The following is a 23145-nucleotide window of genomic DNA, read 5'->3' on the forward strand; positions in this document are numbered from 1 at the left end:
CCTGTAAATGAAGCTTAACAAAATAATGCTTCATTAAAGTACCCTTGAAACAAAACTTTTCAATACAGAAAAGATTGTTCCGCGCTTAATGGAGGCAATAAGAGCTCACAAAACTTACATCTCGATAATCGGAATATGCAAATAAAGCGATATCTTTTAAGCCAATACCCTCCGCGCTGTACAAGTTCTAATGATTTCAGTACACACACCCAAATTTTGAACTACCAATAGCGAGAAAGCGGAATTTTGTTCAAACAGCATTTTCTCACTCTACTTTAAATTTAGAGTGAAAAAAAATTAAATCACGCGGCAAAGCAACTCGCGTTTTTGCTCCATCTCCTGTTTCGGCGTGACAAAATGACCTCTGGAAAATTGACTATAAATATCTTAAAAAAATGTAAAACAAAAGCGAAAAAACAGATAGCCTAAATACAGTTCAAATTCATTGATTTGCAAAAAACCCAGAGAAGGTCAATAGCTCCAGCTAACCCTTTCCGGCAATTAAAAAGAAACCATTTTTGGCGCACTTTTAAGTTGAGTTTTAGTACTTAAAATACGACTAATTTAGTTCATGGGCTTAAACATTGTGAATTAGAAAGCACTTTTGATCTTAAAAAATGAATAATTTAAGGATGGAAGTTTTTTCTCATATGTCTTAATAAAGCTGTCCTACGAATGAAAATGTTTATTAATACAAGTTAAGTATTATGTCCATTGTCCATAATATTATTTAAAATTGAACGGCTGAGGTAGCAGGCATCTCTATTATTAAACTGCCAATAAAATCTGCAATTTTAGTAAATAGTTCTGACCGCAGTACTACAAAATTTACGTTTACAAAAACTTGCGCAACCTGTAAATGAAGCTTAACAAAATAATGCTTCATTAAAATACCCTTGAAAGAAAACTTTTCAATGCAGAAAAGATAACTCCTCACTTAATGGAGGCAAAAAGAGCTCATAAAACTTACATCTCGATAACTAGAAAATGCAAAAACAAAGTAATATCTTTTCTGCCAATATTCCTCGCGCTGTACGAGTTCTAATGATTCCACTACTTATACCTACAATTTGAACTGTACCGATCGCCACAGCTCAAACTGTACCGAAACTCAAGCACAAAAAACCGTGCATATCTAACCCCCACATTCGGGAATGAGTTCGCAGCGGTGATTGGCATTGAAAGCTGGTAATGTTGTTCGGTGGTCCGAAAGATCAACTTCTGACAGTTCATTCTTGAAGACAGCAATTTAACTTAGACTACGATGACGAAAAACTAGCTGACGGAAGCTATTATAGATCCATCAATTACTGTAGTTGTTTGAAATCAAACTCCAACCCAATACTAACTGCAATGCTTGGATCGGAGAATTTTGTCCAGCTTGCATGTTCTGCACTGCTTGTATTGACCAACAAACATATCATTCGTCATATTCGCCTGTTTTGCGCCTCGGCTGTTACTTTTGTGATTAGCTGATCTATTAATATGTCTCAATCTTTCTTCTCTCGATTCGTACATCAGTTTCAGTTCGGACACATTTTTATCTGTTATCACGCCAGGATCTGCAACAGAACAGCAACAATGATCATGTTTCAAACAAAAAAATTAAATTGTAATTTATGTTTAAACATGTGCAAATAATTACTATGAACATGCAAGAATTTAAAGCAGCCAGATCTCCTCCCCGGTGACCGGACAATAGATCGAAAACAGAAAATTAGAGACAATAGATCGAAAATTAATCTCTGTTCTTCACAAAATATCACAGCAGAACATGTTATGCTGTATAATAATGAACGCTCAAATCTGATTGGCCAATACTCAACTTGAATAATTTAATTTTCGATTTATTGTCCCAATTTTTGCTTCCGATATGTTGTCTTTTGATCTATTGTCCTAGCACCCTCCTCCCCCGCCCGAAAGTAAACCGAAAAGACCCCCAATTTATGACCCAGACCTGCTAAAACCTCCACACAGCACTACAGGTACAAAAATTGATAAGGCCAATTGTGCGCATTTGTATTAGTGCAATCCATTAATTATCTTTATACATCGCAAAAAAGTTAATTTTATGTATAAGATATACTTTCGATACGCGTTGAATATTCCGATGGCATAGATGGTCATAAGGAGTTGTCATAACGAGAAGAAAAGGTAATAAGACTACAAAAAAGAACAACCAGTTCAGGCAAAACCCAAAAACTTCCAGCAAATACAGTGCTAAAGCGAGAAAATCCATACGCCATTAACTGAGACATTTATATAGGTTTTTTTGGCCTCAATGAAAAGCCACGAGGGGAAAAACTTAAAGACCGACAGAACAAAGATTAAAAATAATGGCAAAGCTAAAAATTTCAACTTTATGGTTTTGGTTTAAGTCATTAGTTAACCATTGCATCTATTGCAAAAAAAATTAAGATAAAACTGGAATACTTCAATCACCTGTAGTAGCATTCCCGGAACTCAGGTCAAACAGCGTTACAGGAAGTCAGCTTTCCGAAGCAAAAAATTCTATGGAAAACCAAAAATTTGATGAAACAGCAATTTCTCCGCAGACTCCAAAAGTTAAAACTGCTCATTCTGTCATTCCCTTTACTATTCGAACACGATTAAAAGTGCTACCCAATTTTCATTTTCTCATTGACATCAAAAAGTGTGAACAGAGCAGTCAATATGCAATAGAATCCATTCTTTGGATTGTAGAAAACCCCGATGAGACAAATAGTGGCCTCACTGTTACTTCGCAGATAATAAAAAAATGTCATTGTTCCAGATAATTAATGCAAAAAAAAAATATCCAAAAGCGATCAAAATTGACCTTCAAATTGTTCAAAATTACGTTACGCCGATCTTAATTGCCAAAAAACCAGCAAAACTGCAGTTCCAAAACATAACCGACTAACGTCGGGCGAATTGCTCTCAAACAACCGGCGAGCGGTTGGCTTCGTCAGTAGCTAGCCACGGTTTAGTGAGGCTAGCGTTAGCTTGAGTCGACACTGCAACTTTTAGTTATCTAGCCTTGCTAGTAAATAAATCAAATCAAAGACTGATATTTTAAAAAATTGCAAAGTATTGCCAAATTTAAAAAAAAAGATTCCAGATTTCGTAGTGAAAAAGTTCAAACTATTTTTTGTCTCTGGAGTTATGTCAAGCAACCCATCTGCAGAACTTGAAAAGCTTCATTGGCCAGTAATGATGGTTAAACTCAGAAAAGGAGAGAAATGTTCAAAAATTTTGAAAACAATCGCAAATTTTTAACAAAATCTTGCTAAAATTCAAGATATTAAAATCTTTAAAACAATTTCATTGTCTCCAGAGACTATCCAGTATCCCTATTTCAAGCTTTAATTAGTTTGACTGGCTCATTAGGATCCATAAACTTGGAACTTGATAATTTTACAAAAGTTTGAAAATTAAATTTTATCAAAAAATTGCCAAAGCTGGACTCATTATCGATAACTATTCCACTAACTTTAGAAATTATGCTCATTATCAAACCTTGGAGGAGGTCGCAAGGACCCTGTTGCCGGATGATAAAAAAATCAAAAAGATTCAAAATTGCTGATATTAAAATCTTGAAAAACATTCCATTGCATCTGGAAATTATATATTAACCTATAATCAAAATCAAACCCTAGACGAGGTTATGTGGCTCTTGAGGCTGTAGAAACCTAAAAAGGACAAAATTTTTAAAAAGTTGAAAAAAAATTGCAAGTTGCATAAAAAACTACTAAAATTTGTGATAAAAAAGTTGAAAACTAATCAATGGCCAACAAAAATTCTCCGGTAATTTATTATCAAACCCTAACGTAGATTTGCGTTTAGGATGAAAAACCGGAGTAATGACAATAAAATTGAAAAAAAAATGCTAATTTCGTAAAAAAAGAATGCTAAAATTCGTGGTGTTGAAATCTTGAAAAACACTCCATTACATTTAGAAGCTATACAGTAACCTATTGTCAAACCCTAGAGGAGGTTCCTCGGCTGTTGAGGCTGAAGAAACCTAAAAACCAAAAAAAGTTTCAAAACGTTTTAAAAAAAGTTTTATCAAAAAAATCACTTAAATTTGTCATATTAAAAAATGAAAGCTATTCCATGGCAAATAAAATTTTTCCGGTAACCTATTATTAAACCCTTAAGGACATCTTCTGGCCCCTGCGTCTGGAAAGACGTGAATAAATGTCAAAAAAATGGAAAAATTTTGCATGTTTTGTCAAAAAAGAATGCTAAATTTCGTGATGTTAAAATGTTGAAAACATTCCACTACTACTAAAAGCTATCCAGTAACCTATTATAAAACCCTAGAGGAGCTTCCTTGACACCTAGGGCAGAAAGAACTCAGAAAATGACAACAATTTTAAAGCTTGAAAAAAATTGCGAAAATTAGTATGAAACTACCTGTTTTTAGCGAGCGGTTGTTCGAACGTTGCCAGGGGGTGCACCGGGGGGCTGATGATGAGGGAGTGGGGTGGACAGCAGTGGGTTGGCGGGGGCAAAAGCGCGGTGGCGGGGGGCATAGTGAGGGGGTTAACAGTGCGGGTGTCTTCAACCTCTAAGAACCCCCCTTCACACCATAAGTATGTCTCCAAAACAGTTTGAGCAGAAACAGAGCTGAAAGGCTCTAAGAGCTGTTAATGCCCACTGGGCGCTACCTGTTTATCCCTTTTTTGAGGACGAAAAGTCAAAAGCGTCAGACGAAAAATCGGTCAATCGAAAAATCGCATAAAACAGACCGAAAGGACTAATATAATTGCTACAAACTTCGTTTGAGATCAATTAATCATTTTGATAAAAAGTTATTCAATGTAGTTTATGAACCCTGTCTGGTCAGGACAAAAAACGTAAATTATCAGAAATTAAAAACCAAAATTAGCCAAAATTTTGCAAAAAATTTTAGACCAAAAGATTCAGCAACCCTTTGACATCTTCAAAAGCGTGATACCTCCATAAAAAAGATTGACGGCTTTCTAGTGATACCATTCACACCTTTCTACGGTGAAAGTATCAATCGACAAAATTTGACTCAATATTAACCCCATTGTACATATAGTTCTTTTTCCCCTTTTAGTAGGGCCAGAACAACAAGGTTCTGCAAGATTTCATTTGTAGAATTCATTGCATCTTCTAATTGGATTGGCTGCTAGAACGCGAAACTGCTAATATGGTATTAATTCTTGCAAGTTTGGACTCTAATTACTTTCACGTCTAGATTTCACTTGCAAAAAGTTGTTATTGATAACCCAATTTCACATTTGTAGACACTTTTTATATCTCATTTTTGCCAATCAAAGAAATCAATCTAAAGTAGCAAAAACCAAAGGGTAGTTAAAAACAAATGTTTCAAGATCTAAACGAGGCTGCTAAATAAATCGAGCTGAGCAAAAATGAACAAAATGGGGCTATTTCAAGGGACTGTACGAACTATTAACGAGCATGGAGTTCTTGTGGACTGTACTAACTATTAGTGGAATTGTTAGGCACATTTGGCTCTTAGGGAATCTTACTTCATTTTTCCTTTTCTTATTTTACTTTTCAACAAAACTATACCTGCAAAAGAAAGCCCACACGAATCCGTGCTTGTCCAAAATTTTCATTCTTTCCGTTACGAATAAACAACTTTACATAGTTTTAGAAGCAATTCTGCTTTTAATTTTACAAATTTACTATTTTGCTTACTTACTATAATTAACTCAACACTGAATGTTTGACGTTTTTTAACCCTACAAATCGTCATTTATTTTCAATATATGACAGTTGCGCAGTGAAACTTGATGTACAACAATGGTCATAAAGTCCTGCTGAAGATAACAAGGACCAAAATTTGCAAAGCTATTCGTTATAGCGCAAGTACTTGAATAAATGGAAATTAGAAATTAAATATAAGCAAAAGTTTGTTTGTGCTTGTTTATATTCAATCCACTTGCTCTCTCGCCTCTAATTTAAAGTTGCAAGAAGTTAAGCTCTTCCCCATTTTCCTCCTCATTGCTGACTGGGGTTCGCTCCAGTGGTTCGTCGATTACCAATGTATTGGATTCAAATTGAGTGTCTCCTCTTTCTTCTGTGGGAGCCCTTCGGGTTCTTTTTAAAAAAACTAGGTGTTTTTCTGAGTCTCCGTTAACTGGGTGGGTGCCATAAACATTTCGGCCCGGGGTCTTGCGTATTTGTGTGGTTCATTGACGGGAGAAACGGCTGAATCCACTAGTTCTTGGAACTTGGAATCTAAACGTAATGTACTTAATAAGACATGCCCCCATTTTTATTGTTCGGTTAGCGTTTCTCAGTCTATCGGACCATCTAATTTCCTCTTCGTTCATGAGACTTTCTGTAACGTTTTCCGTTATATTTTCAGTTGTTTTTTGTGTAGCATTTTCCGTTACTTTTCCCGTAATAATTTTGTTTTCGTTAGTAGGTTTCATTTTGATACCTCGCTTGTTTTCTGAGCTGGCGTCTTTTTGTTCAACTGGGGTTGATTGAGCAACAGAACTTGATGGTCTTTGCAAGTCTTCAGTCTTCCTTGCTCTGATTTCTGGTACATCTTTGATCGTGTTTTGGGGTTGGCACCGAAGTCTGCTGCCAGTTCGGCTGTGCTTTTCTTGGGGTCCGTTGAATCCTGACACAAGTTGTCATCTTGGGATCCTGTAGAATCTGACTGATCGTCTTAGTTGGTGGCATGAGGTGTTGCGATTTCGTTGTCCGCTCTGTAGTGGCTTGGTGTCACGTCCATGTCACTATCCGATTTGTTTCCCGATGAATCCAATGCTATTTTTTTCCTTTTTGTCGTCTTTCTCGCCACTCTTTTTGTTATGCATCCTGTTTTTGAGTAGAGATTTCGGTACGGCATCAGGTGAGCTTTTCGCTACAAATAAGTATTTGCTATCGTAGTCTACCATATTGCATCCTTTCGGAATCTCAACCAGCTCGTCTAGATCATAGTAGCTGCCTTTGGACTTCGTAATGGGCGCTTCGGACTTCTGTTGTTCTTGTACGATGTTCGCTTGTTTTTATCGAACTGAGGCTACGTTTTCTGTTTTTTAACATTTCATTTTGTTTAACGGTTACCGGTAATACTTAGCGTTTATGGAAAGTTTTCCCGTTAGATGTAACTGCATGGACTGTTTCGTTCTCAGTTATGCAAATTTTGAGTTCTAATGCCTTTGCCTTATGATTTTTCATTGGAAGTACCTAAACTAACTTCTGCGTTTCTTGCTTGGGGATTCCGTTAACTTCTCCGGTTTTCCAGTCAGCTGTAAATTCAAAGTTGGACTGCAGCAGTGGAGGGTGAACAATTTGTCCCATTAATTTCCCGTTATTGTTCCGTACCAGTTCCGTCACTGTTAGTTCTTTGTTTGCTATAATTTCATTGGACTAAAAATTGACGTCAAAAAAGTGTCGGGTTCTCTGTCGAAATGTTTATATGGTGTTGTTTGAATGGAGCTAGGGTACATAAGTCTCAACATGAATAAGATGTTAAGCTTTTTTCTCGGTTTAACCATTCTGCTTTAAAGACACTAAGGTACGTTTCGATTGTTGCGATCGTTCTCTTAACCGCACCGTCCGTTACACGTGTGTACATAGGGGGTTACATATTCCAGTTTGATGTTTTCATTTAAAAATGGTTTGTATGCTTTGCTTTTGAAGCAACCACCGTGGTCTGACCTAATTCTTTCTGGGTGTCCCTTGTTTATTAAAATGTCTTCTATGAAATTGATACATGCAAGCTCTCCTGTGCTATTAACGATTTTGGCGTGTGCATTTCGAAAAGCGGTGCGTTGCCACTATTATGTATTTTTTCCATTTTCCGTTACTGTCCCGCAATGATCTATTTGAATTTCCTAATTCGACTTATGAAGGGGTCTCATATTTCCTAGGTCTGTTTTACTCGTACTTCGTTTTACCTGTTTTTACCTGTTTTACCTGTTTCGATGTTTGGCCAGTAGTAGGTTAACTCCTCTTTCATCTTTTTTTTCATCCTTTTTTTGAGTCTCCGTTAACTGGTGGGTGCCATAAACATTTGGGCCCGGGGTCTTGCGTATTTGGGTGGTTCATTGACGGGAGAAACGGCTGAATCCACTAGTTCTTGAAACTTGGAATCTAAATGTAATGTACTTAAGACATGCCCGCCATTTTTATTGTTCGGTTAGCGTTTCTTAGTCTATTGGACCGTCTAATTCCCTCTCCAGTCTCGAGACTTTCTGTTACGTTGTCTGTTTTATTTTCAGTTGTTTTTTGTGTAGCATTTTCCGTTACTTTTCCCATAATAATTTTGTTTTCGTTAGTAGGTTTCATTTTGACACCTCGCTTGTTTTCTGAGCAGGCGTCTTTTTGTTCAACTGGGGTTGATTGAGCAACAGAACTTGATGGTCTTTGCAAGTCTGCAGTCTTCCTTGCTCTTATCTCTGGTACATCTTTGATCGTGTTTTTGGGTTGGCACCGAAGTCTGCTGCCAGTTCCGCTGTGCTTTTCTTGGGGTCCGTTGAATCCTGACACAAGTTGTCATCTTGGGATCCTGAAGAATCTGACTGATCGTCTTGGTTGGTGGCATGAGGTGTTGCGATTTCGTTGTCCGCTCTGTAGTGGCTTTGTGTCACGTCCATGTCACTATCCGATTTGTTTCCCGATGAATCCAATGCTATTTTTTTCCTTTTTGTCGTCTTTCTATCCACTCTTTTTGTCATGCATCCTGTTTTTGAGTAGAGATTTCCGTACGGCATCAGGGGAGCTCTTCGCTACAATTGTGTACTTGCTATCGTAGTCCACCATATTGCATCCTTTCGGAATCTCAACCACCTCGTCTAGATCGTAGTAGCTGCCTTTTGACTTCGTAATGCGCGCATCGGACTTCTGTTGTTCTTGTACGATGTTAGCTTCTTTTATCGGTCTGAGGCTACGTTTTCTTTTTTTTAACATTTCATTTTGTTTAACGGTTACCGGTAATACTTAGCTTTTGTGGAAGGTTTTCCCGTTAGATGTAAATGCATGGACTGTTTCGTTCTCAGTTATGCAAATTTTGGGTTCTAATGCCTTTGCCTTACAATTTTTCATTAGAACTACCTAAAACTAACTCTTCTGCGTTTCTTGCTTGGGGATTCCGTTAACTTCTCCGGTTTTCCAGTCAGTTTTAAATTCAAAGTTGGACTGCAGAAGTGGAGGGTGAACAATTTGTCCCATTATTTTCCCGTTATTGTTCCGTACCAGTTCCGTCACTGTTAGTTCTTTGTTTGCTATAATTTCATTGGACTAAAAATTGACGTCAAAAAAGTGTCGGGTTCTCTGTCGAAATGTTTATATGGTGTTGTTTGAATGGAGCTAGGGTACATAGGTCTCAACATGAATAAGTTGTTAAGCTTTTTTCTCGGTTTAACCATTCTGCTTTAAAGACACTAAGGTACGTTTCGATTGTTGCGATCGTTCTCTTAACCGCACCGTCCGTTACCCGTGTGTACATAGGGGTTACATATTCCAGTTTGATGTTTTCATTTAAAAATGGTTTGTATGCTTTGCTTTTGAAGCAACCACCATGGTCTGACCTAATTCTTTCTGGGTGTCCCTTGTTTATTAAAATGTCTTCTATGAAATTGATACCTGCAAGCTCTCCTGTGCTTTTAACGATTTTGGCGTGTGCATTTCGAAAAGCGGTGCGTTGCCACTATTAAGTATTTTTTCCATTTTCCGTTACTGTCCCGCAATGATGTATTTGAATTTCCTAATTCGACTTATGAAGGGGGTCTCATATTTCCTAGGTCTGTTTTACTCATACTGCGTTTGAGATTTTCCCTGTTTGTAGACATTTTATGCAGTTGCTTTATGGGCTTTATGATACATGTCTGAATCGATGTTTGGCCAGTAGTAGGTTAACTGCTCTTTCATATTGCCAAATCCGCAATGAAGTTTATGGAGAGCGTTAAAAAACATCTACCAAGGGTACCAGGTAGGCTGATTTTTGTTCCGCAGAGTACCAGTCCCAGTGCTCTGCATAGTTCGTTCTGGATATTCTGATATTCTAACGGTATTAGCTGAGGCTTCCGATCGATGATTGCTTGTCGTGTCGCCGAAAGTACAGTCCTGGTTTGTCTCTGGTATCAAGTCCCCGAATTATATATCGGACTCCAGGTAAAATGCGTTGATCTGGTTGTGGACCGGTGTACGTTCTCAATATATACTTTCCGCTTCGCCGACTTGGGTGGAGGGTCTATTTAGTGCGAAGTTATTCCAGTCTGCTAAGTAACGCATGTCCTCCTCCAATACATTTGTATAGTTGCCCATTGTAAAGTAGTTGGTAATGGTCTTCATTTCTTGCTGAGTGTCTCTTATCTTCCTCATCTGTTGCTCCCTCTCCCTTGAGTTAAATACACGTTTTACCTCCGCTACCGCTATGTAGGATATGGTCGTGTGGAGCATGGTTGGTACTGTCTAGGGCTCAACTTGCACGATAACAATATGTTTGAATCCTGTTCCTCCAATTTAAAGTTTGTAGTTTTTGAATTTCTGTTGAATCGAACGCTCAAGTTTGGATCAAAAATTTCACTATTTTGTGAGACTGAAATATGATTAAGGCGAAATGCTCCTAGCAGATTAAATGTTTCAATACTAGCTTTCGTGTGTTCAATTGGACGTGTTTTTGTTTTTCTTCTTACTGCGTTAGGCTGTGAAATGGCCATTGCGTCATTGGATTTGTTAGCTTGGTTTTTCTGAGTCATTTTGTTTCTTTCAAATGCTTCATTTATAACTCTCATTGCCTGGATTGGTTTAGAAGCTGTGTCAATTAGCAAATCGTTCCTTAATGAATTCATGAGTGCTAAGAATTAATGATGAAGGACTCCAAATAGTTATCCTCTGGTGATGGGTCTTGTTGGGGATTTCCTGATAGTAAATCCGTTACCCCTATCCGTTGGCCTTTACAGTATTTTTAATTTCGAAAACATAACCGACTAACGTCGGGCGAATTGCTCTCAAACGACCGGCGAGCGGTTGGTTTCGTCAGTAGCTAGCCACGGTTTAGTGAGCCTAGCTTTAGCTTGAATCGACTCTGCAACTTTTAGTTTTCTAGCTTTGTTAGTAAATAAATAAAATAAAAAAACTTTTTCGAAACTAATAAAAAAGCTTCGATTTCTCAGCGAAATGTTCCGAATTTTTTTTTCCTAGAGTAATGTCAAGTAAACCATCCGCAAGACGAAAACTTCCGTTGGCCACTAATGATCGTTAAACTCAGAAAATGACAAAATTATTCAAAATTTTCGAAAACAATAGCAAAAAATCTTGCAAAAATTCAAGATATTAAAATCTTCAAAACCATTTCATTGTCTCAAGATACTAACCAGTATCCCTATCCCAAGCTTTAAATAGTGTCACTTGCTCATGAGGATCCATAAACTTGGAACATAACAATTTTCCAAAAATTTGAAAAAAATTAAATATACAATCAAACCCTAGAAGGGGGGTTATGTGGCTTTTGATTCTGGAGAAACCCTAAAACCGACAAAAATGCAAGTTTTATAAAGAAAATTGATAAAATTTGTCATACTAAAAAATTGCAAGCTATTCCGTGGCAAATGATATTTTTTCAGTAACTCATCAAACACTTAAGGACGTTTTCTGGCCCTTGGGTCCGGAAGACGCGGATAATAAAAAATAAATGTCTAAAAAATTTGAAAAATTTGCACGTTTTGTCAGAAAGATGCTAAAATTCGTGATGTTAAAATCGTGAAAAACATTCGATTACATTTAGAAACTATACAGTAACCTTTATTTAAACCCGATATGAGGTTTCTCGACTCTTGAGGCTGGCGAAAACTAAAAACCAACAAAAAATTTCAAAAAAACTTGAAAAAAAAGCAGGTTTCATCAAAAAAATTGATAAAATTTGTCATATTAAAAAATTGAAAGCTAATCCGTAGCAAATGCATCTTATTCAGTAATTTATTATCAAACCCTTAAGGACGTTTTCTGGCCCCTGCGTCTGAAAAGACGCGGATAAGGAGAAATAAACGTCCAAAAAAATGAAAAAATTTGCACGTTTTGTCAAAAATTGCTAAAATTTGCGATGTTAAAATGTGAAAACAATTCCAATACCACTAGAAACTATGCAGTAAACTATTATAAAACCCTAGAGGAGGTTCCTTGACAGTTTTTAGCGATCAATTGTTTGTCAGTAACCACGGGGCGGGGGATGGGGGATGAGTGGTGCACCGGGGGGCTGATGGGGAGGGAGGGGCCATCAGTGGGGTGGGGGGGGGGGGGCAACAGCGTGGTGGAGGGCGGTGGGGGCAATAGTGGGGGGGGGGGGTAAACAGTAGGGGTGTCTTCAACCTCTAAGAACAGCACTTCACTTCACACATTAGTAAGTCTCCAAAACAGTTTGAGCTGCAACAGAGCTAAAAGGCTCTAAGAGCACTTAATGCCCGCTGGGCGCTACCTGTTTATCCCGTTTTTGAGGACGAAGCGTCAGACGAAAAATCGGTCAAGCAAAAAATCGCATTAAAAAAAGACCGACAGGACTAATATAATTGCAACAAACTTCCTTCGAGAGCAATTAATCATAGTTCAATAGTCGTTCTTTCTATCTAGTCAAGCGGCTGCTGTATGTTATGTTAAATTTGTGTCTAGAAAGGACACTAATTAAAGCTTTACGATCCAACTCAACGGTAAATTTGCAGCCTAAGAGGTTATGTTTGAAATGTTCGATTCCATGTACTATCGCTAACATCTCTAGCTCATTAATTGCGTACTTGCTTTCTGCTTTATTTAGTAGTTGTATGCAATAATGGGACGTCTTTCCCCGTTATCGTCAAATTGCCAGTGTGTAGCTCCTAATCCGATAGTACTTGCATCTATCGAGAGTATTGTTTTCATGTTCGTGTCGTAATGGCCTGGGTAATCATTTTCTTGATTTCGTTTTTAATTTGGTCGAAAGCCGCTTGCTCCTTTTCCGTATGTCCAGTTTGTGTTTGCCTTCTCTAAAAGTTTCCGCAATGGTTTTTTGTCCGTTAGATTTGGGATAAATTTTCCTAGATATTGTACTGATCCTAGGAACGATCTGATTTCTTTTAATTTCTTTGGTGGCTCGATTGCTAAAATTGCTTCAGTTTTCGCAATTTTGGGTTTTATTCCTTTTTCTGAAATGTTGCAACCCAGACAGTCAATTTCTTTTTTGAATAAGTTTGATTTTTCTGATGATGCCCTATAGCCTGCGTTTTCTAGAAGTTTTAAAATGTGATCCAAATCGTTAAAATGTTGTAAGGGGTTACCGTTAGTTGCTACTATTATGTCGTTTTGCCAAGCAGGTGTTTCAAGTTTAAATTTACGGTCTATTTTCTCTTGGAAAATAACGGGCATTTCCGTCAGTCCGTAGAAACCTTTTGTGTACCGGCAATGTCCCGTTATTTTGCCTCCCACCAGTGCGAAAACGCAATGTTTTTATGTGTCTTCGTGTAGATCGATTTGACCGAATGCATATTTCAGATGTGTTGTGGAGAGGAAGAGTTATTCGGTTTCGTTTTCCGTTTTTTTGCGGAAATTTGTGCCATGTCTTCTATGTTTGGCACTTGATCTTTCTTTTTACCTATGTTTTTGTTCAACACTTTCGCATCTACGCATAATTTTTACCGATCCATTGTTCTTATTGGTGATAACTACTGGGCTGATAAATTGGTCCTCCCCCACTTTCCCGTACGAATTGTCCGTTACATATGAGTTTGCCAATTTCTGCTTTGACTTTGTTTTGAAGGTGTATTGGGACAACCCTCCCTTTCTGTTGTAATGGGTAAAAAAATCTCTTTAAATTTCACGTTATATTTAAAATTGTGGACCGCAGTGTTTGCGCTAAAAAGTTTGTAGTGATTATTTACAAGTTTTGTACATAGTTCTTCTATATTACAATTTTCCGTGTTAAAAATATTATTGAATTGGGATTTCCTGTGGAATACTTGTATGTTCAACTTGTCCATGTTATCAGTCCCTAGTATTGGTATGACTTTATGTTGTATACTCCAGCATAATAATATTTGCGAAGTATTTTGGTAATTAGTTTCCAGTTTAGCCGTGTGTTCGAATTCTACTGGTTGAAGTCCACAAATTGTCTTCCACTATCTATTTTCCGTAATATGTAATCCGTGTCTGCCAGTGTTTCTAGTATATGTTCTGGTATTATTGAAATTGGGCTACCTCTATCTAAAATTGCCATTACTTTTCTTCCGTTTAACGTTAGGTCTAGTTGAATTATTTTTCCGTCATCTAATTTTGTCCAGTCTTGAATACGGTTTAGTGAAGATATTTTTACCGGTTAGTTCTGGTTTAATGTCTCTTGTCTTACAATCGTCTGATTTGAAGGCTGTTAGACTTTTCTTGTATTCTCTGTAGTCTTGATTTGTCTAATGGCTTTGTTTCGGGTGAGTTTTCATTCGAAATCCGTCTCTGATTGTTCTGTTTCCGTGTTTGATTTGTGAATTTCTTCTTCTTCCGTTACTTTGTTTATTTTTCTGTTTCTGTAATTGTTTTTTTTAATTCTGGTATGTTTGTTTTGTTAGTAGGTGTCCTATCGTCCCTCCCACATTTAGAACACGTTAGTTCTCGCCTCGCATTCGTTTCTGTGCACTAAAAAGTAACAGTCACCACAGTTTAAACAAGCTTTCTCTTATTTGTTTTTGCTGATATACTTTTGCTATGGGCTCCTGTTTGATGTTGAGCATTTCTTTGGTATTCTGATTAGTTGTGATTGGATTCAGATGTTTCTGCAATTCATCAAGCAAGCTCTCTATATTGGTTCGCTTGATTTTTGTTTCTTTAACCCGTTATAAAACGTAGCAATCGTGAGGTTTTTCTCGATATCTCCGCGTGTCTTTTTAATAGCTTGCATTGTGCTACTTTTTCGTTACAGGTAAACCAGAATTCAGTATCTGTATTGATTTTCAGTTTGTAATGTTAAGAAGAGGTTGCTCAAGTTTCCTACTTTGCCCAGTTCAATGTTCCAGATCTCTCTCTCTCTCTCTCTCTCTCCATTTCTTGAGGATGTCATGACATGTTTGATCCTTCAGTCGTGGGAATTTGCTTTCTAGTGCATCAGCCGCTGGTTTCCCTATATTCCAGAGGAATTTAATTTTGCAGGTTAGGTTTTTCTACGTTCTCTCTCAACTACCGCTGTCCATTTCAATTGTCCTGTCTGGATCTAGTTGATAAGATAATATCATAAATTGTGTGAAGGTGTCCCAGTATTCTGAATTGGATAACGTTGGCTCTTGGCCACAAGTTAAAAATGTTGAAAATGGCAACATTTTTGAATTGTGCTTGAACGTGTTCTTCATTTTGCTGGCAGCACCATGTTATGAATCTCAGTTAATGTTAAAGAGATAAATTAAACTATTGAATTGCAACTGTCATCTAGCAAATCAGCTAGCGCAAGGAAAGATATAACTAGCTTAGTACGTCAGACAATACCAGTTCTTTAAGATGAATGCTATAGGTCACCATGTTAGGTGTGTCATTCCCCACAGTGAAAGCCAAAGTGATTGTATATGAATTTAAAGCTTTAGTTTAGGAAATCAGCCAAACAAATGCATTTTTTGCTTCTTTTTGATAACCTTCAAAAAATGTATTTAAATAACATGATAGCTTAAAACAATCGCAAACTCTTTTATTGTGCTTTAATCACAATAAAATCCGTAATTGAAAATGGATCAAGATACACTTTTTATACTCTTCAGGGTTTAAATGAGATTACCATATAAAACAAAAAATCTGAACACACCCGCAGATCGCCGGAAAATAGCCAACATTGACTCTCATAACACCGATTGGGGTACAGAAAACCAACGATGAAAATTGTATAAAACATTTTAAAAGTGAACTATTTTGATTCGATTTTGTAGTTATGCATGCTCCTGTGTCTTAATGAGAGGAAGCAGAGGTAGTATCAGTGTCAATATGCATTAGAGATGTTAACTAAGACTTATCAGAACAAAGTTCAAGTAGCGGGCATCTAAAATTGGGCTTTATGAGTTGCTCCCGTTTCAATTTTGATTTCTTTTTGGATACTGGTTCTCTTCAACTTAGATTCGTTTGCTCAGGAACTGTAGTTCAGAAACACTTTGATCAGAATGAGCCAAGAATGAGACTATTCTTGAGAAGTCAAAAGGTCAAGCAAAAGTCTGATGAGGCGGAAAAATGAGGTATAGAGAAACACACTTTTATTCGACGAAGTAAAAAAAACGTAGCCGGAAGACTCATTTTCTTAAGCCCCAGCCAACCACTTAATGAATACAATGAGCCTTATAATTAAATCAACTAACCATTTGGAAACAATAACAGAAGAAAGATAATTTTAGAAAGGGCAAAAAGATATCTTAAAAGGTATCCGATAACATTTCATCAAGCTGCGCCACCGAATCCACTATTACAAAAACATTACCAAAAGCCTTAAAATTAAATCAACTAACAATTTTGAAACAATAACAGAAGAAAGATTATTTGAGAAAAGGCAAAAAGATATCTTACAAGAAATCCGACAAAATTTCATCCCAAGCTGCGCCACCGAATCCACTATTACCAAAACAGCTCGCAAGACAAATAATTTTCATTGAAAAATGAACACCTTTTGATATGAAAACGAGAAACGCTTCATACAGAACACCGAGGAAAGTTGACAAAAAATGCTACAGAACGCCAAAAACGTTGAAATGCCAGCTTTCGCTGGTTATTTAGGAACAACCTTTAATAATTCTACCGCACGATCAGTGCTTTATGCAGTTCAAGTCAGAGAAACACTAGCCAACAAAAAAAGCAAACAACGAAAAATTGGACAGAAATTTGAGTAATTTAATTCAGCGGAAATTGCGATTAATGACACCTTCTTGAACTCTCAAATCTAATCTTAGTAGCCATACCTATTTAATAGCTGTGCGTTAAATAGTGAACAACAAAGCTATTGCTCAAAGTTTTATTCAGAAGATATAGGCAAAAGAAACTTGAAAAATTATACCAAAATGGGCAAAAATTTGATTGCAATTACCCCCCGAACACAACTCAAAATTAAAATCTATCAAATCTAACAAAAAACTAATTCCAACAAAAAACTCCCCAGATGACAAAAATTTGAATAATATCGCAAAAACTGCTAAAAAGCATCAAACAGGGCAAAATGGCAAGAATTGCTCAAAAGAGCGCCTAGAAGTCAAATATTCTATCAGATGATAAAAAAGGCTTCCAGTCGCACTAATGCTAATTTTGTTAATTGAGACAAACACCGTTATATGATAATTAAGTTGAAAAATTAACAAAAAACTGTTTAAAAAAGCCCCACGTGATTAAAAAATTGCTCGCTCAGCGAAAATTTTTTACACCTACTTTTCTCGCTCTCTCTCTCTCTCAGAATAATGAAAGAACAAAAACCACTCTAAATTCTCTGTGCTTTTGAAATTTGTTCAACAGATTGACCTAAACACTTCTTTCAGTGTGCGTCATTTGACTCCCTTAAAAAATAGATCACCAGTACACCTCTGAGTCGTAAAATAGGAGCGGTAAAATAGCCGGCTGAGAAGCTGAGGGGGCTATCAATCACTTTTCTTTGGAGATTAGCTTAATATAGCTTTAAATCAACTTCTGCTCAAAAACGATCGGCGACAGAGTTAATGCACACGAGATCCGGATCAAGCAACGTAGAATGATGTATGATTGACATGGTTTCAGTGAACTATAAGGCAACCAACTTCAATATAAGGCGAGCGAAAAAATTAAGCAGATAGAGGTGAGCTGCGGTCGTAATAAACTTTTCAAATCAAAGAGGCGTGGAATTCAGTAGACACGAAAGCAACTATTGGAAAAAATAACCCTTCCGCTGAAAACCAGAAACATCGAAAAAGGTGTGTTTTGGAACACACACATCTTCGTAGAGCAGACCGGTTGGAGGTTGACAACTCGATGCTAAAAGTCGATAAGGGTAAGCTGAGTAATGGCTGAAAGTTAATTAACATAACCGACTAACGTCAGGCAAATTGCAGAACAGCCGCTCACACCATAAATTTATGTCTCCTTGCCAGTTTCCTGCTTATCTCGATTGCGAAAAACTGCATTGAAAAAGACCAGCATGACTAGAGAGAGAGAGAGAGTTAATTTATCCCGGCCTACCAATCAAATGTACAAAGAAGGATAATCAAATCACGACATAAATCACAATCAAACATCGAAAAATAAATGCATTTAATATATCCAACAATCAAATTAACATTTATACTAGAATATTTTAGGCTGGGAAAGGACGCGCAACGAGGTCCTTAGACCTACTTTCCAGCGTGCCCTGTAATATAAACGTCAGAGTGGATAAACTCATTTTTCTTAATTTATTACTCTTGCCATTTTGTAAATGATTTCTTTTTTTAGCAACCTTTTAACTGCTCGAACTTCTTGCTCCACCAGAGCCCGGAGATAAGTACTCAAACTACATCGAATTGAAACTTGTTTACAGCAGAGAAATTTTAAAAATTTGAAAAAAGTGATTTCTGACAGCAGAAATCGAATCGCGGTGCCTTCTACGAAGGCACCGCACAAATTTTTGCGTATACTTTTCAATTATTTTCAAAGAATTACCAGGAGTTGCAGGGATGTAACAAATTATCCAATAAACACATTTCGAACGAGATCATAATTTCCTTGTATGTATGAGTCCTTCAAGTTATGATAGATATCAGAGACTTGCTTAATGGTTGCATTTCCTACATAGTCAGGTATGAGAAATTGTATTTTCAACATATTAAACAATTTGGAAGCTCGGTGACAAATCGAGTTTCGCTTTATTTTAGTTTTGCATAATGGAACTTTCAGCAGCATAAAATCAGCGCGTCTAGTTGAATGAATGCAACTTTCGAACTGAAAAATAGTATTAAGATAATCCTCGGAATGCATATGATTTAATGACTTCAAAACAAATTTTAGTAATTCATAGATATGCAATTCGAATACAGTTAATATCTTATTAGCCGTGAACAAGTCTTCACTATCATCATGACGTTTTCTGAAGTATATTAGTTTGATTATTTTCTTTTGCAATTGATAAATCGGAGAAAGGGATGAGAAGCTACAACACCCGTAAACAAGAACACCATATTGGATAATTGGTCATACCACATTTCTATAGTATTCAATCAATTGGTAACGCGGAACAAAGTGTCTTAATTTGGATATTACACCGCATTGACGTCCAAGACGTTCAGTTACGGAACTGATATGAGCGTGGTAGGAGAGCTTTGAATCAATTATCAATCCTAGATACTTACATTCATGGTCGATATTTATAATACTAGATGCAATATTAAACCTGAGACTGGAAGCACTTGCTTTTGTACTTATTTGAAACGTTTTACTTAAATTCAGCTTAAGTTTATTTGCATTTAACCATCTTGCTACATTGTCAAGGTCTGTTTGAATATCTGATCTGGAGCAGTCTAAACCACATAAATTTGTATCGTCAGCAAACAGATACACACTAACATGATTACAGGCTTTAGGTAAATCATTGATATAAATGAGGAACAACAAAGGTCCAAGAATGGAACCCTGAGGAACACCACAAGTAATACTTAACCAATTGGATGATACTCCAGATAAGGTTACTCTTTGTGATCTACCACATAGGTAGCTCTGAAACCATTTCCAGCGATTATGACGTATACCGTACTGTTCCAACTTGTGGAGTAAAATTTCATGATCTAGTGTATCGAAAGCCTTTTTCAGATCAAGAAAAAAACTAACTGTCTCAGATTTACTTGATCTTATCCTTTCTGTGAGTTCCGCTAGGGCATCAATAGTTGAATGTTTTTTACGGAAACCAAACTGTTTAAAATAAAAAAGATTAAAACCTTCCATATATTCGTATACTCTCGTGAACATCGAGCGCTCATATATTTTGCTCAAGACATTCAAAAGAGAAATTGGCCTATAATTATTCTCTTCTACACGTGATCCGTTTTTAAAAAGCGGAAAAACTTTAGCTTTTTTGAGCTCAGAGGGGAAAAATCCTTCGTAAAAAGATACATTTATCAATGATGTAAGGTATTTGGTAATCACTGATCCTGCAGTCTTAACCAATATATTACTTATTTCGTCTTCACCTGATGACGATTTATTGGGAAGAGAGTTAATAATACCAATCACTTCAGTTTCAGACACTGGGTTCATTCTTATTGACATGTTTACATCGCTAGGAAGTTCGATTGTCTCTGAAGGAATACTCTGCTTAATGTTTTCTCCAATGCTAACAAAAAATATAATTACTACACAAACTTCGCTTGAGAGCAATGAAAAATGCCAATACTAACGAGCATGACTACTATTGTGATGACTTGCACGGCCAGCCCCATTAGTTGTAAGAATGCTATTTTACCTGAAAAGAGACAGGCAGCCCAGAATATGAGGTTCATGATCCAACACAGCACAGCCACTCTGAGATCTTGGGCACGACCGCCTCCACTCTTCAACAGACCAAAGTAACTGCTACTGCTCTCAATAGATATCTGTCCTGTAGGAGCAGAACTTGAGGGATTGTGTACTCCTGAAGATATATCTGTTTCCTCCAAATAAATTACAAACTTCTAGGTTTTAATTTCCTTTTTATTCGTTTGTATAAGAATTCCCAAGAGTTCGTTCTGATAATTTTCTGTAGTTCTAAAGCTTATTAGACGACTTCGCAGTTTTGTAAACGGTAATTCTGTGTGAAGGCTATTTGCAAAATCATTAGCCAAAAGGAGTTTTTGTACTAAAAAATTGATATTTCTTTATTCATTTATTCATGCATTCAGATATTTTTTGTTAAATTCCAATACTATTGACTCGTATAAATAAGTGTTCAGCTAATCTTAAACAACTTTCCAAAAATTCGAACGAAAAAGAGCAGCTTGCGCTGATCATTTCATAGCACGTGAAACGCGCCAATTTTTAACGTGTAGGCTGAGAATTTTAAAGAGGATTGAGGAAACAGATTCCTGGCGGAGACACTTTGGATGACAGTGGTACAACATCCGCGAAGAACTGAATGAATACCAGGAGTTGCAATACTGCGAACACAGTCGTGAAAACTCGATTTCTGAAAACGCGCAGTTTTGGATTATAGCAACGATAGTAAATCAGCACTCAATCTGTAGTATTTAAATTCCGTTTTTTACTGTGGTTATATTCTGGTCAGTTCGCCTTTTACAATGGTAAAACATGTAATGGTAAAGTGACTCTGCTTGAAGTCACTGAGAACTTCTGGCGATTATCGAGAACCGCGAAGCGGTTCGAGATATTAAGTCAGAATTTCGGAGTGACTTATGCAGAGTCACTTAACCGTGCTTAAAACACGAAGAAACGCGCACGTTTTAAAATGACGCAAGTCAACGGAAGTCAACCTCTGGCTAAGTAGCAATTTCTGGCATTTTAACTTCTGGCACTGCAGACTTCGGCATTTTAAAATGTGCACGTGAGTGTTTTAACAGAGTTGAAATTTAAGTCTGAAAAACTCTGATCAGTGCTTTGGCTTTTTATGAACCACAAATATCTTAGAACCGAACGGTTGGCCTAAAACTCTTCCGAATTAAAAACGATTGTTTAACAAAACACTATTCGAGTAGGAAACAAATGGGGCCCACGATATTGTTATAAAGGATATTATACAAAAGCAACTAACATCAATCGAAATGCTCCCAAACGACCGGTGAGCGGTTCGCTTCGGTAGTACCCAGCTAGGACTCAGATGCCAGCATCGGGGTGGGGGCAGGGGGTTGAGCCTATTAGGGGGGGGGGGGGGGGGCTCAAGCGATTGCGGTGGGGGTGGGGTTAGAGAGGAGGGTCAGGGGATTACAGCGTGTCCAGACAAAACAGTCCCAAATTGCAAAATAATCCCAGACACAATAGTCCAAAAAAGACAAAACAGTCCCAAACAAATATAAAAATATCAAATCATTTGTAAGAAATATTCTACTAACAGTTAACAAGCATAATCCATGAGTTAAGCATCTGAAAGTCTTGTTTTTAATTGATCTGAATTAACTTGTTTCAAAACACATATTTTCGGCAAAAACTATGTTGTAATCAGGCTAATATTTGTTCAATGACCTACAGTCATATGGATAACTTGAGGATTTTCTTCGTTAATTGGTGTGCGTATATTAATCTCTGTTTCATTGGGACTATTTTGTCTGTGACTGTTTTGCCTGGAAATAATTTGCAATTCGGGACTGTTTCCTCTGGAATTGTGTTGTCTGTTCACCAATTCGAGACATTTTTTTTTTCAAATGAAGAGGTCAGCCGATCACGGCCGCAACCAAATCGAATTATTCGGCGCCCTCAAAAATTCAAAATTCATGAAATTTAAGCTTTAATCCAAAATGCCGGAGTAAAAGACACCCAATCAATCTGTCATTTCAGATATTTGCCACATAAAAGTCTATTTGGCCAATTACCTTACAAGCACCTTAGAACCCAACGGCTGGACTAAAAATCTTCTCAATTAAAAACGATTGTTTAACAAAACACTTCGGGTAGGAAACAAATGGGACCATGATATTGTTATAAAGGATATTAAACAAAAGCAACAAACATCGATCAAAATGCTCCCAAACAACCAGCGAGCGTTTCGCTTTGGTAGTACGCAGATAGGACTCAGATGCTAGCATCGGGGTGGGGCAGAAAAGTAGAGCTTATTAGGGGGGGCTCAAGCGATTTGGGGGGGGGGAGGGCTCAAGAGATTGGGGGGCTCAAGCGATTGGGGGGAGGCAAGCGATTGGGGGGGGCTCAAGCGAATTGCCGGGGGGTAGGGAGGAGGGTCAAGGGATTAGAGCGTGTCCGGACAATAGTCCCTAGACAAAACAGTCCCAAATTGCAAAATATTCTCAGACAAAATAGTCCAAAAAAGCAGACAAAACAGTCCCAAACAAATATACAAATATTACATCAATTGTAAAAATATTCTACTGACAGTTAACAAGCATAATCTATGAGTTAAGCATCTGAGTGCCTTGTTTTTAATTGATATGAATTAAGATTAAATCAAAAACTTGTTTCAAAACACATATTTTCGGCGAAAACTATGTTGTAATCAGGCTAATATTTGTTCAATGACCTACAGTTATATGGATAACTTGAGGATTTTCTTCGTTAATTGGTGTGCGTATATTAATCTCTGTT

At 37.1% G+C, this 23145-nt stretch overlaps 1 protein-coding gene across 1 annotated transcript in view; it reads right to left on the reverse strand.

Annotated features, from left to right (window-relative positions):
• LOC142348123 (palmitoyltransferase ZDHHC4-like) overlaps positions 1-23145 on the reverse strand; it is a 44061-nt gene that overhangs the window by 15607 nt on the left and 5309 nt on the right. The window contains exons 3-5 of the mRNA XM_075399306.1: positions 20962-21064; positions 20366-20531; positions 1350-1562 (exon numbers count right to left, since the gene is read on the reverse strand). Of these exons, the coding sequence (XP_075255421.1) occupies positions 1350-1562; positions 20366-20531; positions 20962-21064 (482 nt within the window). The remainder of the gene's footprint in view (positions 1-1349; positions 1563-20365; positions 20532-20961; positions 21065-23145) is intronic.

The sequence above is a fragment of the Convolutriloba macropyga genome, chromosome 10 (genome assembly GCF_964194025.1).
Source record: "Convolutriloba macropyga chromosome 10, txConMacr16.3, whole genome shotgun sequence".
NCBI classification, from domain to species: domain Eukaryota; kingdom Metazoa; phylum Xenacoelomorpha; order Acoela; family Convolutidae; genus Convolutriloba; species Convolutriloba macropyga.